General features: G+C 32.3%; 1 protein-coding gene and 1 long non-coding RNA gene across 2 annotated transcripts; one reads left to right on the plus strand and one right to left on the minus strand.

Moving 5' to 3' along the window:
* Positions 1-5,803: 5,803 nt before the first annotated feature.
* On the plus strand, positions 5,804-10,526 carry LOC148626653 (uncharacterized). Its single transcript, XR_015920128.1, has 2 exons — positions 5,804-7,512; positions 8,005-10,526. It is a non-coding gene; the product is annotated as an uncharacterized LOC148626653 (long non-coding RNA).
* A 1,243-nt stretch (positions 10,527-11,769) lies between these two features.
* LOC148626654 (uncharacterized) lies at positions 11,770-16,228 on the minus strand. Its single transcript, XM_088570816.1, has 4 exons — positions 15,746-16,228; positions 15,016-15,046; positions 14,147-14,242; positions 11,770-13,795 (listed from the first exon to the last, which is right to left on the minus strand). The coding sequence occupies exons 1-4, from the start codon at positions 16,046-16,048 to the stop codon at positions 13,401-13,403; spliced, it is 825 nt and encodes a 274-aa protein (XP_088426942.1). The 5' UTR covers positions 16,049-16,228; the 3' UTR covers positions 11,770-13,400.
* Between the last annotated feature and the right edge of the window lie 1,291 nt (positions 16,229-17,519).

A 17,519-nucleotide genomic window follows, 5' to 3' on the forward strand; every position in this document is an offset into this window, starting at 1 on the left:
CTGCATTGACATAGCATGCAATATCACGCCATTTGTAATTCGGATGAGTTCTGGGTTTTTCCTGTTTTGACCGTGAGTTACTTTCAGGCATTTTGATGAACCAGCGGAAATGGTTTATATCCGGTAAGTCATTTTCTACACGTTTGGAGGTAGTAATAATACCGACAATGACAGAAACAAAGACATGACAAATATGATGGAAATGCGACTTGGGATCGATTTAGATATCTTCTCTTGCATTTAATCGTTTAAGGGATATAAGATTTATTATGAAGTTGGCTTCCCATTGCATTTTCTGCTAGCTATGGATTTACCTAGATTTGTCAGTCTCTGTCTGAAATCTTGGAATACATATTTTTCTTTTTCCAGAAGTTCTCTCTTTATTTTTTTTTCTTTTCCGTCACTTTCATCTACTATGACGCCAGTTATTACTAGTACCGTTTAATTGAACAATATATACATGCTTTTACTAGATTTTTTTTACCTATTCCCTGCACTATCAAGTATGCAAAAAATGGAATTATTCAAAACAAATGTTAGTACATCATATAATAAAAAAATCAAAGGAATCATCATCAAGTGTATAATTTCTTTAAATGACTATGACAACATCTGTTACATTTCTGCACGCAAAACAAATGTTTAATTCGAAATATTATATATCTACATGTATGTACTGAGAGACGGCATTTCTATGTATACCTGTGGAAAAAGTGTTCAAACTTAAAGACATCTTTAGTGAAAAAAAAGCTAGACAATTGAATCTTTTTAGACTCGTACCAGTGTTTAGTGTAAGTAAGCATTCCCGCTTATGTCCAAATGATCTTTTGTTTCGAAGTCATATTAACGCGCTAACGGTGTCGATTCCGCAATATCTAGATTGCAGGTTTTTATCAAGAAACGGAGAAGTCTTCAAAGAAAGGTAAATAACATTTCTGGATAAAAAATGACTGTAATGGCCAATGCACGGTCAAAATATAATTGAGGCAAACGACTTATGTCTACCTTAACATTCATTGTGTTTTACTGAGTCATATTTTGACCATATCAACACTTAAAATGTCTATTTAAAACACAATTTGTCGAACTCAACACAAAGATGCGTTGTAGTAGACAATCTGAAAACATGAAAGCAAATCCAGTGTTGAGCAGGACGCAAAATAACTTAACTAATGTTTGTTTGCGTTTAGTTGTACACATTTTATCTTACTCAACACAAAGAGTTTTGACATAGAAATTGCTTTTCTATCTGAACCAAAAAAGTGTTGACATAGTCAATACATATCTACTTAAACAATTTATGTTGTTTAGATTGGCAAAACGTGACTAACGCAAAACTTTTCAACGTTGTGGGATACAAAATATATTTTTCATAGACAGAAAAGGCGTTGATTGAGATTGATTTTTGTGTCGGTATCAGTCAAAAAACGACTATGGATGGTCGTATCAATTATTATTTTGTCTAGTAGTGATATAAGTCGTCACAACTTTGCATTGTAGCAGAGTCATATAACGTTAACCTGCTCCGCTTCTTTTGAATTACTAGCACCTGCATTGTATCTGAGACCTGTGTTTGAAAATTACAGGTCCATAACATTAGCAGGCAGATCTTGTGGTAACGTAATAACCACAAATCACATATATTGACACAATAGCTTCCTCGATGATTGATATATGGGTCGAGGATGAAATGGGTGTGATATAAAAGAGTAATCAAGGGAACAAAGGTTATAGCGGTAATCAAAAGAATGTAATCCAGGGACAAAGACCAGACATGGAAAACAGACATACACAACAAAGAACATAAAGTAACTAAAATCATACATACAAAGTAACATGGGAGCGTGGACTAGGTGCACCGGTAGGGTAAGCGTCCTATGCTTTTCTAGAAACACCCGCCGAGTTGCTGCTATAACCTTGGTTCTTTTGATTACTCTCATTGGATATCTAACTGCAAAGTGAAAATAATCCAAATACGATTTGGATTTAAGGACAGCGAAAAATTTGCGAGAAACTTGTTCTGTTCACAAGTTAAATCTCAAAGCATTCACAGCATGAGTTAATACAAGCTCCGAAAAGCGTCCGAGGTTCGACACTCGTTCTAGGTTCTACACTAAGCTCTTTCTGTAATTGTAAGATTTTTACAATAGTGAAATGAATGGTTTTGTCCGCAGTGTATGTGCGTTTGTCAGGTATCGTTAGATTTGTGTAATGTTATAGTTTTTTAAAGGCTTGTTTGCAGTGGTTAATAAGTCATAAAACGATCTTCTACCGCCGTATGAAACTAGCTTGTAGTAAATAGTCTAAATATTGCGGATTGATATTCTTAATCATCAATGACTTAAAAAAAGTGAAACACACACGAGTGAAATGTTGTAATATTTTGGCGGGAAAAGTACGGTGAGGAAATATTCAATAATTAACTAATTTAATTATATATTAATCTTAACTTACGTTTGATCACGTTTGTTATCCACTTCATATAATGGTTCTTTCAACGATTATTCCACTGCAAGGCTTGCCTGGTTTGTTGGTAATACAGTTCCCGTTTATTAAACCCCACCTTGTGAAGGGATATATATTGATTTTCATCCTGCAAATAGTTACTCATCCCTACTCCGTTTGTTCTTCTACACAAATGAATACAGCTTTATGAAAATGTCGCAGAACCTTTATTGCATAATTGTATTGTGCAGCTCTTATTTTAGATTTTGATCCAAGTTAGTTTGGAGGTTTGACATGGCACAACATGGACTATGTCATTTATGGGGACTCCGAGGTACCCAACTATTACCTGGTACTCCATGAAAATTTTACAGAATCTTTAACATGAGGCGCGTGTTACCTATAAGAGGATAAAGTTTTATGTACAGATATATTTAATAAAAAAAACTTCACAGAGCGCAGCATGATACCATTGCTGTGTCGAACAGTGAATAGTTGGAGCAAATGTGGACACATCATTAGTTTTTGACACTTAGGCATATGGATTTACAGTTCATTTTGGACACAGCAACTTGTTCGGACACCATATACCAAAATCGGACCGAAAATAGTAATTGTTAATAATAATAAAATGAAAATTCATATCGTTCTATCAAAACAAAACTGAAGTTGATCATACAAATGATCGATCATTACCGGGAATCAGCATGTGTCTTGTTCGTCTAGTGACCTCACATACGGCACATGGAACTTCATAAAGATTATGCGATCGATGAAGGAAGCTATTTCAGTATACGGCGTATTCGGCACCGTAAATATACCCAAATATGAAGGCCCCAGTCTGGATTTTTGGGCAGACAAAGATATTCAGCTGCTCCCCCAGAATGTCTGTTGTATGAACCACCAGTTATACTTAAAAGAAAAGACTAAATGTTCGTCAATGTCATGAAACTTATCAATATGATAATGTGGAAAAGCAAACAAAATTTATCGACCAAATGAGAAACTTATGTTACGTTTGCATACCTGTATTATTTATGAGGAGACAGCGAGTCATTCTAATGAAACCAACGGATATAGCATTGTTTTACAAGCTGAAACTTACATGTCAATAACTTTCCAATGAATTATAAAAAAAAGTATTAAGCAAAAGATACCTTTCTGTGTTTAATAGGTTATGTAAGTTTCGTCACGTGACTCCGTGGTTTCATGACGATGGGTCCTCATCCGCAATTCAAGTGCATGGATATTCGTCATTAACATAGCATTGAGTTCAATAATAAAAGCAAAATATCTATTTCTACGGGATAAAAATGTAAAAAAAGGCATAAAAAGATCTTGCATTGTGAATCAGCGTTTCGATTTCCCGGAAGTACGCAATAAAATGCAGATCGATCTTTGGATTTCAATGCGTTCTACATCCGAAATTCCGGTCGGGAAACTGAAAGTAGAACGAGACTTACAATTCGTATGACTACATCTACAAGATGAAAAAAGGCTTAGGAACCAAAAACATGTACTTAGAATATCCGAAAAAGGAAATCATACTTTGCTCCTTTCAACTCCCCGCCCGGAGCCTGATGACTGATTCCTTACTTGTTACGTCGTAACATTCCTGTAGGTTGTTACGAATCTTGTCCACAGGCTGATTACCGCTTCCTGGTGTACTATGTATCACTCCGCTAACTTACAGGCTGTGTAAAGGCTACTCCCCATGCAGGAAGTTTATTTGTTAACTCTTCTGTTTATTACCAGAATATAAACATTTTACAAGTAATCAAAGAATGATCAAGGGAACCAAGGTTATAGTGGAAATTAAAAGGAATGTAATCCAGGGACAAAGCCACTAATCACAATCCATTAAATACTTTCTGGAGAACCGGAAGTTATATATGCCGAGCACTGATTGTAACATTAGTAAAAAAGCTTTGAATTTAAACTCTGCACAGGAATTGACCTTTTTCCCTACAACCAATAGTTGAAGTAGTAATAAATTCAGTATCAAACTATCATATTATTGAGGTGAGAATACTTTGCAAATAATAATAATAATAATAATAATAAAAACAGACGAGTTGGAATATTTGAAATAAATAATAATTTTGTTTCAATTTTAATAATATGTTTATTTTGTAGGAAGGTAAACCCTAGTGTCCTACCTGTATTCGGTTTCCCACTACATTTTCTGCTGTCGATGTAGTTCTCCAGTTTGGTCAGTCTTTGTCTGATGTCTTGGAAAACATCTTTCTCTTTTTGCAGAAGTTCTTGCTTTGATATTTCTGTTCCATCACTTTATGCCGCTATGACAGTTTTGTTATACTGAACATTGTACACATTGTTATACCTGATCTCCCTCCCTACTAAAATATTTTACATGTATTTAAAACATGTGAGTATATAATACACTACGAAAATCAATAGAACCATTATCAAGTTTATAGTTTTTTTCAATGACAATTACAACACCTGATATATTGCAAGAAGCAAATAATATGTATTTCAATATATTATATATCTGCGTAGAGAGAATGGCCTTTTTCAAGTTCTAGGACGCGTATAGACTGGGATATGAATGGACTCTACAATAAAAATACCAGAAGAAATCCACAAAATACATCACTGCAGTGACCGTTCTGTAGTGATATTATGCATCAGTAAAATACTTATTTGGAGATGAATCGTAGCAACGAATTTAATTTGTCAATCCACGTTTTGTAATATAGCGGCAACATTTTACTCTAATGATTTAAATAATATGTTATCATTCATTGATTTTTTTTTTCTGAGAAAAAACACTTGTTCCATACTTTAAACAAAAATATGCTGTCTACATACTCATACTTATACCTATTGTTATGTTCATGTCCAATCAAATCGACATTCCTATTTATGGAAAGTTTTTGGATTTTGTTTGACCTACTGCTTTGTTAAAATCTTTTGAAACAAAACACAATAATATAGCGATATCTGTTTCATTGTATTTTGATTTCTTAACATATGCTTTATATGCTATTGTTCATGCTAAAAGAAAAGTCATAATCGAAAAAAAAAAAAAAATATAAACATCGTAAGAAGGACTGCGGTTCATTTAAAGCTGCATTAGCTGTCAAATTTGTTCAGTTTTGATTCTACTGAATTTTGCTCATTCAATGAAATACGTTTGTAGTATAGCAATTGAAGCAATCAATGTCGATAATACCAACACAATATTGGGAAAACAACTTTTTTTATTTTAATCGGAGAAAATCGATAGCTTCATTACTTCCGAAGATTGCCGACAGGACATACACGTGGGTTAAAAATACTTTAACCTTGGTAAAAAAATAAAAATAACGGATACACAGGTAAGCACGTGTTTTGTTTTCATTTCATTTCATCTATTTCTTGATTAGTTTTCAAATGAACAATGACCATATTTGAGCCACATTATATCACAATACATAAATTTCAAAAGGATCCTTGCCTTATATTAGAACTTTTTTTTCTTTTACGGCTTGAGCCCGTCGGTCTTCCTTGCCGTTGAATAACCACTTTTGCTTTGCAATCAGATTTGTTACTAAAGAAGTGACCCTTACAGCACATGCGCGGATTAAGGTCACCAGAAGTCACATGCATACGAAGTTATCTAGGTCGATTTTTTGTCTTGCAAGACAATAAATATATAGACACCTACTTCATGTATTTAATGCATTTTGTGTGTGGATATCCAATGAAATTTTACAGGAAAAGTACAAATTAGTAGAAATAATTCAAAGTTAAGGTATATTTCAACAGATAAAAAATTACGAATTTGACAGCTTTAAGAAGGCGAAGTCTTTCTATTATATTAGATCGTTTAAAGGATATGAATTGAAACAGACTGAACGAAATGTAAATGATGACTTTGAACACAACGAATTGTTTTCTCTGCGTGCGAAATTGGACAAGCACAATGGTTTGAAAACTTAAAAACAACAATTTCGCCAAGGAAGAAATGTGACACCAGAATGCAAAGACGGAAGAAAAAAAAAGGTTGTGTAATCTTTGCGGATTGGTGTTAACTTATGTAATTTTGCCATAATTCATTTTTTTTAATCACATATTTCTTTCTGACAGGAATACAGGCTAAACACATGGTCCAGTCTGAAGTTTCATGCAGAAATATGTTCAATATAGTTTCTAAATTCAAATGATTGACCTCGTGTATTGTGCTGACTAGATATGTCAATTTGTGGTTCCCAATACAATAACCGTCTTTATAATTTTATCTGAATCAAAGAAACCGTAGAGTTATGACTTATGATTGCAATGTAAACATGTTAAACTTGAATATGAGATGTGTAAAGTTGATTTTCAAAATAACCGTGTGTTTGACAGAGTTCTAAAGATAACAGGTACACTTCAGGTCCATTAGCAATCTAAAAAAAAGCTTCTATGCAAAAATTTAAAACGTTTACGTGCTTTAATTTATAACTAGAAATTAGTGATGCTGACACGTAAAACTTTGTATACTATGCACACAAGACGGACGAGGACAAATAATGTCTATAACCAGTTTACTTATTTTATGAGCTAAATGATGATGTGAAGCTTTCACATGAAAACCACTATGCATCGATTTTGATTTTCGCATTTGTTCAACTTGAAACTTCAAAAGTGCCGACATGGTTAAAAACGTTTTCAGTATTAATTCCCTGTATACAAACTAAAATAGATTTTGGAAATTTAAATTCAGAAATAACTGAATTAAAAGACGTCAATGTTGAATGTGTGTGTATTGATTAAATAAAATTGTCATTGTTTCAAATTTGGGCAAATGACAAGTCTTGAATTGGTTCATAATCAACAATATAAGAATAGACAACTTAATAATAGTTAAAAACTGGTCTTTTGTTACCGTCTATAGCTAATTTTTTAACGGTTCGTAAAAATGAAAATACCCAGCTGACCAAAATTGTCAGGTGTAACAACAGGTTTGAATAGAAAAGCTATGTACAGTATATTAAATAGATAAACTCTACGAAATTGGCTATACTAGTATAAAATCAAAAGGACTATGTCACTCTCAAAACAATTATGCAAGAAATGGTAGGTTACATTTAAGTAATTCAAAAAGAATCATACTATCATATAAATTTTAATGAAAAACATAATATATATGTATACATACGTATATTTTTATTTTAAGTTGTATTGCAATGTGCATTATATTATCCGTTAGTTCATTTGAATTATAACCGGAACGCATTTCTACAATATCGGTAATGATTACAATATCTGAAAAGAAACGTTATTTACAAAGCTTAAGATATGCCAAGAATTTTGATTGGATGTGAAATTAATTTAGATTGCGTAACGTTAAACCATTAACATTGTTCTTAACAGGGGGAAAGAATAAAATGTGGCGTTCTAAAACTGTATCGAAAATTTAAAATGCGTGTCATGTGTTATTTCCTCAATGAAATGTGGCAAAATTAAAAGTAAATAGAACAAAATTTTACTCCGTCGTCTATCTTTTTAAAGATAATTCTTATTTATCTTCGTATTTTATTCTTAATAATGCTGGTGGGTTTTTTTTAGTATCTTTCGCTCATTGACACGATATCAACATCATGAAACCAAAACATTCACACACTTGGTGATTGGAAACAAAGTATTCGCTAGTTGTAACAAGGCAGAGTCCATTAAACATTTTACACAACATTTGGAAAACCACCCTGGTTGTTTTGAAGCCCTCAAATGGCGAGGTAGGGCCTATTGTTGCATTAAAAGATTCCACAACGCTCTTGATGATTTCCAGACGGCAGAAAGGTGCAGTGAAGATCCGTATAACTTACTTGCTAGGTCTGAAATAGCATTTTTCGAAGGAAACATTAAACAAGGGAAAAAAATTTTGCATGATACGATGAAAATATATCCAACATGCGGGGAGGCTTGGGCGGATCTTGGATCAAGATTATTTTACGCTAGGGATCACAAAAAAGCCTCACAGCTTTTGGAAAAGTCGGTAGAAATCGGAAATTTTTGCGGGGATATGACAAAGCCGTGGTATTTTTGGTCGAAAAATACTTTGGGAGAAATATATTTCTTGAAGGGAGATATTGATATGTCTGAGCAATTCTACCTATCGGCTATTCAATGTTGTAATGTATTGACAAATGCTCATATTGGAATCGGAAAATGTAGTGTGATAAAAGGAAATTTTGAACAGGCGGAAAAATCGTATGAAGTGGCAAGGGAATTAAACACATTTTATACACGCTGGAAGACGTTCGAGGAATTCAGAAACTATGTGGAGTCAAATTTTATGGGCAAGACCTAGCTAGAACGGTTAGTTGATATTTTTGTACACAATATCAATTCATATCAGTTTATAACCATTTATAATGTAAAACAACATTGTTGCAGATAACTTTGATGTAAAGACTCATGCACAGCATACTTTGAGAATGAACATTTACATTGATCTATTTAAAAAAACATAAATATGAAAATGGTGAAGAAGAATCACAGTGTTATACGAACAACACATAATGTTTATTTAATTCTCCTTTCTATGCATTATAAGAATTGGCCTACTACATGTACCTTAAATATTTACATGAATCCTAACGTACGCACTATTTATGATGTATGATCTTTGTTCTCATTTTTGTTCGGAAATTGCTAGATGTTCTTAGAAAGGAGCAAAAATACTGATGAAAACTCGATAGGAAATGTTTATACATTACGTTGATTGAAACGAATAACAATTGATGAGGCACAAGTGTGGAACAATTTATTGGTTTTAGCAATAATTATGTCGGCAGCAGCAAAACAAACTAGCAAAGACAATTTCATGACGTCACGGCACTTTGGCCTTTATGTAAATTTAAAAGTATGAGATGAACGTGTTGCATATGTTTGGAGGAATATATAACTCTATTATTTCGATACTTAGAAAGAATGTTTAAACTGCACAGAAATCAATGACAGTTAGTAAGGATAACATTGAATACATTTGTATGATCTTGTAATATTCAGACTATTGAATGTCTGTTATTATGCCATATGATAGTATCAGCTCTGTAACAAATATATTATATGATATAAATGATAAATTTAAATATAAAAATCTCGTCTCCAACAACAATCTCTACGACATCATGCCTTCTCAAGTGTTGATGTGTTGAATTATGTATCTACATGTATTAGTAACATGTTGTGTATATTATACTACAAACAAAAACACGAATTTCTATTGGATAAGCATTACATGTTATTTTGGACTATTCCTTTCTAGCATCGCTCTCGTTAATTTTTTTGGTAGTTTTTTTGGTTAATTTTTTTAAAAGTTAAATTACTTGTAAATTTCATTCCAGTTTTATTTTTATAATATCTGAAGAGCTGCAACAATTATACAAGAGTTAAATTTCACACTTTTTTCTTACAAATTAGGTACATGTACATAAATGTGTGATGTATTAAAAGGGTATTCAGTAAAATATATCATATATTGCCTGCAGCAGAGGGTGATACACCGAGTAACACACTCAGAAAAACAAGATATCTACCTTGTGTGTTACTTCGGCGTATCACCCTCTACTGCAGGCAATACATGTATAATAACAAATTTGTATATAAGGCCACCTATTGAAAATAAATATTTCTAGTTTTATTTCATAATTCTTGTATTTCAAAATCAATAATTTACATATCTTTGTTTAGTTTAAGCTCAAATAGCGTAAACTGCACATTGTAAAGCCAGTATACAGGAAAAGAATAGTTACCAATTTGTTTCATTGTGACTAGATTATAATGGTAAATAAACAAAACATAAGTGCCTTGAGAGTGTTATCCAAAACAATGACTTAAGAATAAAACAGTTAACAAAAAGATTAGAGAAGTCTGAAAATAGGCTTAAACTGCTTTATCGTGTTATTTCACTTGAGACAAGACAACTAAATTTTATTTATTTATTTTCAATATGGATTTATGTTGTCTTTCTCGTGGTGTAATTTGGTTTCTTCGCATAGTAGTGTGGATTGTTCTTTGTCTGTTATTTCAATGTTATTGTCTTCCATATTGCTTTTGTTGTATAATACGAATATTTGTTTTATGTAGTTACCATGTTTTATGTTAATTCGATAAATTTATGCAATTCAAATGGCATGAAACGTGAACTGGTTTATGTCAGGAATTAGATCAGAATGAACCAATAGAACCGTAGTTTCCTTACAAATAACACCATGCGCAAAAACGTATATCCATAAAAATAATTACGTCGACTTGGAAGCGGCACACTTTCTCGTTTTCGTTTCTCTTTCATTTCTTTTTATTTCGTTCTTAGACTTCCAGCAATCAATTTTTTTATGAATACTATAGGGGATGAAAAGGCCTTTGATTGAGCGAGAAGTTATGCACAACACATAAGAAGAAAAACCTAAACCTCCCTTGTACAAACACGGGGAAGTCTTCTGGGTCAAAACAACACCGGGAACTCCAAAAGGACAACACACGACAAATAGAGCAACATACAAAAAGATTAAATGATACATATAAAAGGAACCAATACCACCAAGAACACCTTTAAAATACACAGCCAAATGTGCCACATATGATAACCATATGGTCCTCGATTCATATGATAATCATATCGTAATCATATGACAATCATATGATGTTGAACACATGATAGTCATATGATTATGGTATGATTCTCATGTGGTAATTTTGGCTTAAATACATATGAAAATCATGTTTGCGAAAAACATATGATTATCATATGGTAATCATGCGATAATCACATGTATACCGAAACATATAATTATCATGCGGTGCTCGATTTATATGATAATCATATGATGCAAACCATATGATTCTCATGTGTGGCACATTTACATGTGTACCTGAATGAACTCTTGAATGACTAAACAAATTCAATTAAACTTTTTCTGGGTGTGTTTTGTTATGTTTTGTGTATACTTTTATCGGTTACTTTTAAATAAAAAAATACCAAACATGTATATTGCAAATTTCGATATGCTGTACACATGTTTCAAGGAGTAACCTCTCATAAATAGGATTAGTATTGAGTAAATAAGAAGATCTTAATCCAAAAAGTATTGTATACAAGAAGTACTCAAAACCAAAAAATGATTTGGAAGTAAAAGCCATATCCATCAACAAGAGGTGTTACTATGTGCAGTGTCCCTAATGAAGCCTCGGCATTTTGTAATACTGCAAATTTTGATAAATCTAATATGATACAATTTGGGGTCAGACAAGTCTGACTTCTGGGTTTGTAAATATTACCGGACACCTTTGGTCCTCCAGCAATGGCATCTAACCGGTGGTTATTAAATACAACAATATCTATCATTTATATAGCAAATTTTTACATGCTGTACATATGTTTAAAAGTAACATCGTATGAGCCCCATACAAATAAAAGCAAATAGATAGGAAGATAATTGCATACAAGAAGTATTCTAAACACAAAATTAAAATCTAAATAGGAAGTCAAATCCGTCAATTATAGGTTCTACCATGTGCAATACAAGAAATAAAGTGTCAGTGTTTTAGGCATTTTGAAATATTGTGATACTGTAAATTTTGATAAATATGATAGATATAATCTGATATAATTCGGGGTCAGACAAGTCTGACTTCAGGGATTGTGAATACCCTCGGGGAACATATGGTCCACCAGCAAGTGGTTATTAAATACAAAAATACCAATCATATATATATATTGTAAATTTCGATATGCTGAACAAGGGTTTCAAGCATTGTGCACCTAAAGCCACTAAATCTAATAATCTATAAGCCAAAATTATTGATTGGTTAGACATTATTTGAGATACAAGGTTTAATAGCAGAAACGATAAATCAATATAACTATTATAGTATTTACTACATTGCTCAAATCTAAATTAGCATGAAATATTATAGTTTTTTCATTACTTTTTATATAAATATATCAGACCATTTCATATTAGTCCGACGGGCGTTTTCGATGACAGTAACAGATATATAGCATGTATAATGAATCCGAATCTAAAATATGATAAATAAATTTTCATTAGATGAATTATTACAATAATTATGTGAATGACAATATTGGTGTTATTAAATCTTTATGATCGGTCTGAATTAAAATAGCATTGAAATTCTTTTTGTTTTGTTTTGTTTTCTTTTCAAACGTGGGTACCCACGTATTGGTTTGATATACTAAACAACGTTATGCATTTGTTTTTGGTCCATAAATGTGAAAATCTGACCTATATAAAATCAAATGTACAATATACCTTCACTATAGGGAATATTTTCTATTTGCAATCACCAATATTTGATCTCTGCGTCACAAAATATATCTGGAAATTTCAAATACGAGTGTTGCGGTCTCTGACAGAATTGTTATTTTCTGACAAAAAAAGTCTGAATTCTTGATTTTGATACAAAAAAATGCAATTAGCCAAATAACACAGTTAAAGTTGAGATTATTTCATACCATGTTTAACCTACTGCCTGATTCGTACAGTAAGGAGAATATATATAAAAAAGGCTTTTACTTTTACGGTGTTATTATTTTATTGTCACAAGAACTAAAGAAAAAACAAATAGTACATTATTTCCTCCTTATTTGGCATTGGATACAGTTACATTTTAAAGCATATGTAAATGAACATTTCAGAAATATATTTAACCCTGACACAACTTCCAGATTTAAAAAAAAAGACGATCTAGACACTAAAATGATTGACTTGAAGTGTTGTATTTATAGGTGCCCTAATTTTCCTTCGGTGACCATATTCTTTCGATAATTAACATTTTCATGCGGTTATTAAACTACAAACATTAAACCCGGTTTAGAACCCCGATTTCGACCATGCTGACTTGGGGTCTCTACCACTCTTCTACAGTTGCTAGTTTAGAATTTCATATTTAATTGGAACAAACATGGATTGCTTTAAATTTAATGTGACTATATGTCGTTAAAGCTGGAACATTCCAAAAAAGCTCGCATATTTCGATCTTGATACATACTCAATATTCGAAACTTCTGTTTTTATGTTGAAATCACCCTGTATTTCAAACGTTCCGCACAAGAAGCTGGTATACTGTCGATCTGATTGTGATGATCCACCATACTTCGACATAAGTAATGTTTCAACGGTTAAAGGTAGAAGAGGATGACTTTTTGTAACGTTATGGTAAAACACTGGGACAATGTCAATATCTTTAAAGTCGTAAGCTATTGCCACGTAAACAAAGTATCTAGCTCTGCTAGATCCTGGAATGATGATACTATTCGTCCCTCTGTTAAGTATCAGACCATTACTGAAAGCTACCCCTAAAGTATCATTGTCTGTCCATGCAAGTTTATTGTCTGAAAACAAAAAGACAATATTTTATTAAATTAGACTGCAAATATAAGTACAGACATCAATTGTTCTTAACTAAGCTTTTTAATTGTATAGTAAGTATGGAAAACTTTTTTCTAAATATATACAGTCATGTGCAATGTATTAAAAGTAACAATACGATAATGTTTCAAACTAAATTAGAATAATCATAAAATAAATCATTTAAAGTTTAGTTTGAGTCACGTGTCCAAATTGTGTACTCGTGGGAAGTGAAATAAACGTGAAGTATCATGCAATGAAATCAATTACTTTGATATAAAATCAACACTTGCTTTATTAAAGGATAATTGGCGTGTTTGAAAAGGATGTCTCACTTTCACGATTTTCGAAGTCCAAGTTCATATGAATTGAATTAGCGCGGCTACGCCACCATCTTAAGTGTTTATTGATGCCACCTGAAGGAGTTAGTTCTGAAATGAAAGTTGTAGAGTGATCTTTATTGCAGAAGTGTATTTATACTTATTACAGATCGAAGTTGTTTCCAGCAAAGAAATAAAACAAAACAATGGACGTTCATTAAACGTGGTTTAAAGAAGTATATTGAATATTAAAATGTTATTTCAATTAACGAATTATCATTAACACCAGGAAAAAAGATTGAAACAGGAAGTTGTATAATATCAGACCTTTAATAAGAAATTACGGTATGTTATGAAGAAAACGCACTGAAGGAAAAACTTCCTTGTCCCATAAATAGTTGTTTTTTCATCCTAATCATAAATTAAATTCCTTTTCGTTTGAAATCTTAAAACATTAGACAACTTTAAAGTTTAAAGACTAAAATAAAAATAGCATAATGAAATTTATAATTTATATGGCATTATTTGTAGTTAGAAACTTTAGGGTCGGGTATCATTTTGTGGCGTACATATTGGTAGTTCTTTAGCTTTATTTGTGTGACGTCTTGTCTTCTTTATCTTCAGTTTGTATGAGTAATATATTTTTTTTCTGTTTACTACATTACGTATCTAGATCGTCTTTGTTTCCTGTGTTTACGATTAGGCGATGTCTTTTTGGATTTTGATGTATTTGAATTGTCTTAATGCTATCGCTTCTGTATTCAGGTATTTAAACACGTGTATAGCAATTCGAAAATTGCAATATCCATATGACTGATATTTTTGTATATATGTAAGTACATTCTAATTTGAACCAGTAATATAAAATTTTCTGTTTAAAATACCCAATTTTCGTTGCTTTTCCGGCAATATCATCTGAAAGAAATATGATATGTAATATAAAATAAATATTTATATAAATCAGACCCTTACATGATCAAGTCACGTGAAGGTGTTAACATTTATAACTGAAAAATAAACATGCGACGTAAAAATATGATAAAAACTTTTACTGTAACAAGGGCAACCTTCAAGTAGTGTAATGTGGTACAATCTTGTTTTTATTTATTAAGCTTTTATTACTAAAACCGTCTTAATATACCTGTATGCATTTAATATAAATATTAACAGAGTCAACTGAGATATAAAAGTGAAGTTAAAATATGGGTTCAGTGATAATGGAACAAATATTAAAAATAACATAAAAAAAACAAGAAATATGAACCGTAAGTAAGAATTAAAAGAAAATCAATAATTGGGTCCTCTCTTAATTTAGAAATGTAGTTGTACTCTCAAGTTACTACAAATGTATTCGCCGAGTCCTGAAAATTCAACAAAACCGATACTTAATAGAATATCAAAAGAATAATAAAATACAAAAAAATAAAAAGGGATTTATAATATCAAAGTAGGACTTATTCATACTAATATTTAACTAATAACTTACGTGCATAAACATGCGTCTTTTACAACATGTAAACAAGCAAACAACAAAACTAAAACATATAAACCAAAAACAAAAAACAAAACAAAACACATAATTCAAATTCCTCACGTGTCTGTGAGCTTTCTTACCTGTCTTATTAACTTCGGTAAAAAGTCTGGTTCGTTAATGCAGCATATTTTGTCTTTATTTACCATACTGATACTGCTAAACAAAGTGTTCTGAGCAGTTATATTAGAACCAAGATAATTGCATGTGACACAAACGCCTGCATCGTCCAATAACTCGCTGAGATACTTCGTTTTTGCCATCTGTGTTTTTGTCTCTCTATACTTTTGGTTGTATATAAGAAGCCCCACTAGCGCACTAAATAGAAGGACATTTGAGACAACTGTTGCGATAAGTATTTTCCGGAGTACATTTTTTCTTGCCATAATGGATAACAAAAGTTTGCTAAAAGAAATATTTTAAACATCGGACTGCTTCCATATATATATACCAAATTTGAACGTTAAAACTTTAAATAATTTACTTCCTAATATTATATGGCGAAACCAATCCTAAAATGCTCGCCAGTCTCAAAATATTATTGGAACTAGCACAAATACTAATCTATATTCTGATTGTTGTTTGTCGTTTACGTTGGGACCACGTGATATTAAATCATCGAGCTCTCTATATATGTTTAAATCTTACTTTCGTAGCAATTGTATAAAGTGACATTTTTGTTACTACTGAGGCTGCACAGTAGGTCAGGTGTAACATTACTGAGGGTGTACAGCAGGTCAAGTGTTACATTACTGAGGCTGTACAGTTGGTCGTGTTACGTTACTGAGGCTGGTCAAGTGTTACAACTGTAGTACAGTTCCTTTCGAAATAATATTAAGGTATGGATTTTGTCCGGTTTTTGTTTGTTTGTATGTTTTTTTAATTGCTTCGTCTCAGCACTACGAGTGTTGACTTGTGAGGATGTTTTTAATGAATATGGTCAGAGAAAGGGGAATCGATGGAACCAGGATTCCAACGATAATAGAAAAAAAGAACACAATCAACTGGTAACGACTAGACCGAAAAAATAGACACAAACAACCAAGAAATTGAAATTAAAAAAAAACTCGCAAATAAGAACAAAAATAAATGAGCAACCTGGACTCTACTTAAAACTGGACCATGTACCCCGCGTACCTGGTGGGTAAGATGTTTATCTAATGTTTTACGTTTTGTTTCCTGGGTCGTGAAAAATGATCTCATTTTTTAAAACTACGTTTTTTTTTTTGTTGTTTCTATTTTGTTGTTGCTTGTTTTATTACTTTTTAGGGGAAACAGACAGTCAAATACTAGAAAACGGACAAACAAAGTAAAATATATAACCCATCCTTATTCTGACCTAATTATTTTGGCAATTAGTAAGAAAATATATAATTCCCTACTATGTCTTTGAATGTATACACGTTTTTTTCTACATTTTATTTATGAAATAACCAGCGAAAAAGCTATTGCGGCTGCCTTGAATAGTTTCGGCAGAACGACCTCCCGGATGCAAAATCCTGACAATATCTCCTTCCTTTAAGTTCAATACTGCGCTCATGGTTCCCGTTAACTAGTGTCCCGCGGGTGTGTAGCCTATTGACATCAGGTCACTATTTTTGCATAGAGCTGGGCATCATGATGCAATCCCTCTCCGTGAATTAAGAAAAGAGCATACAAAATAGTACATGCCATCCACCGGAGCTCGAAAATGTCCTGTGTGAACATTGTAGCTATTCCCACTGTTGGTAATAACATGATCGAAAACCACAGTTTGACGAGAACCCAGCGTAATGGCCTTACTCAAGCTTGCTTGGAAACCAATACTTAGACTTGTTCCTTGAATATAAAGACAAGACATCAAATATCAGTCTTATA

The sequence above is a fragment of the Perna viridis genome, chromosome 2 (assembly GCF_037379345.1).
Source record: "Perna viridis isolate PV_CMFRI_1.1 ecotype Kerala chromosome 2, ASM3737934v1, whole genome shotgun sequence".
NCBI lineage: Eukaryota > Metazoa > Mollusca > Bivalvia > Mytilida > Mytilidae > Perna > Perna viridis.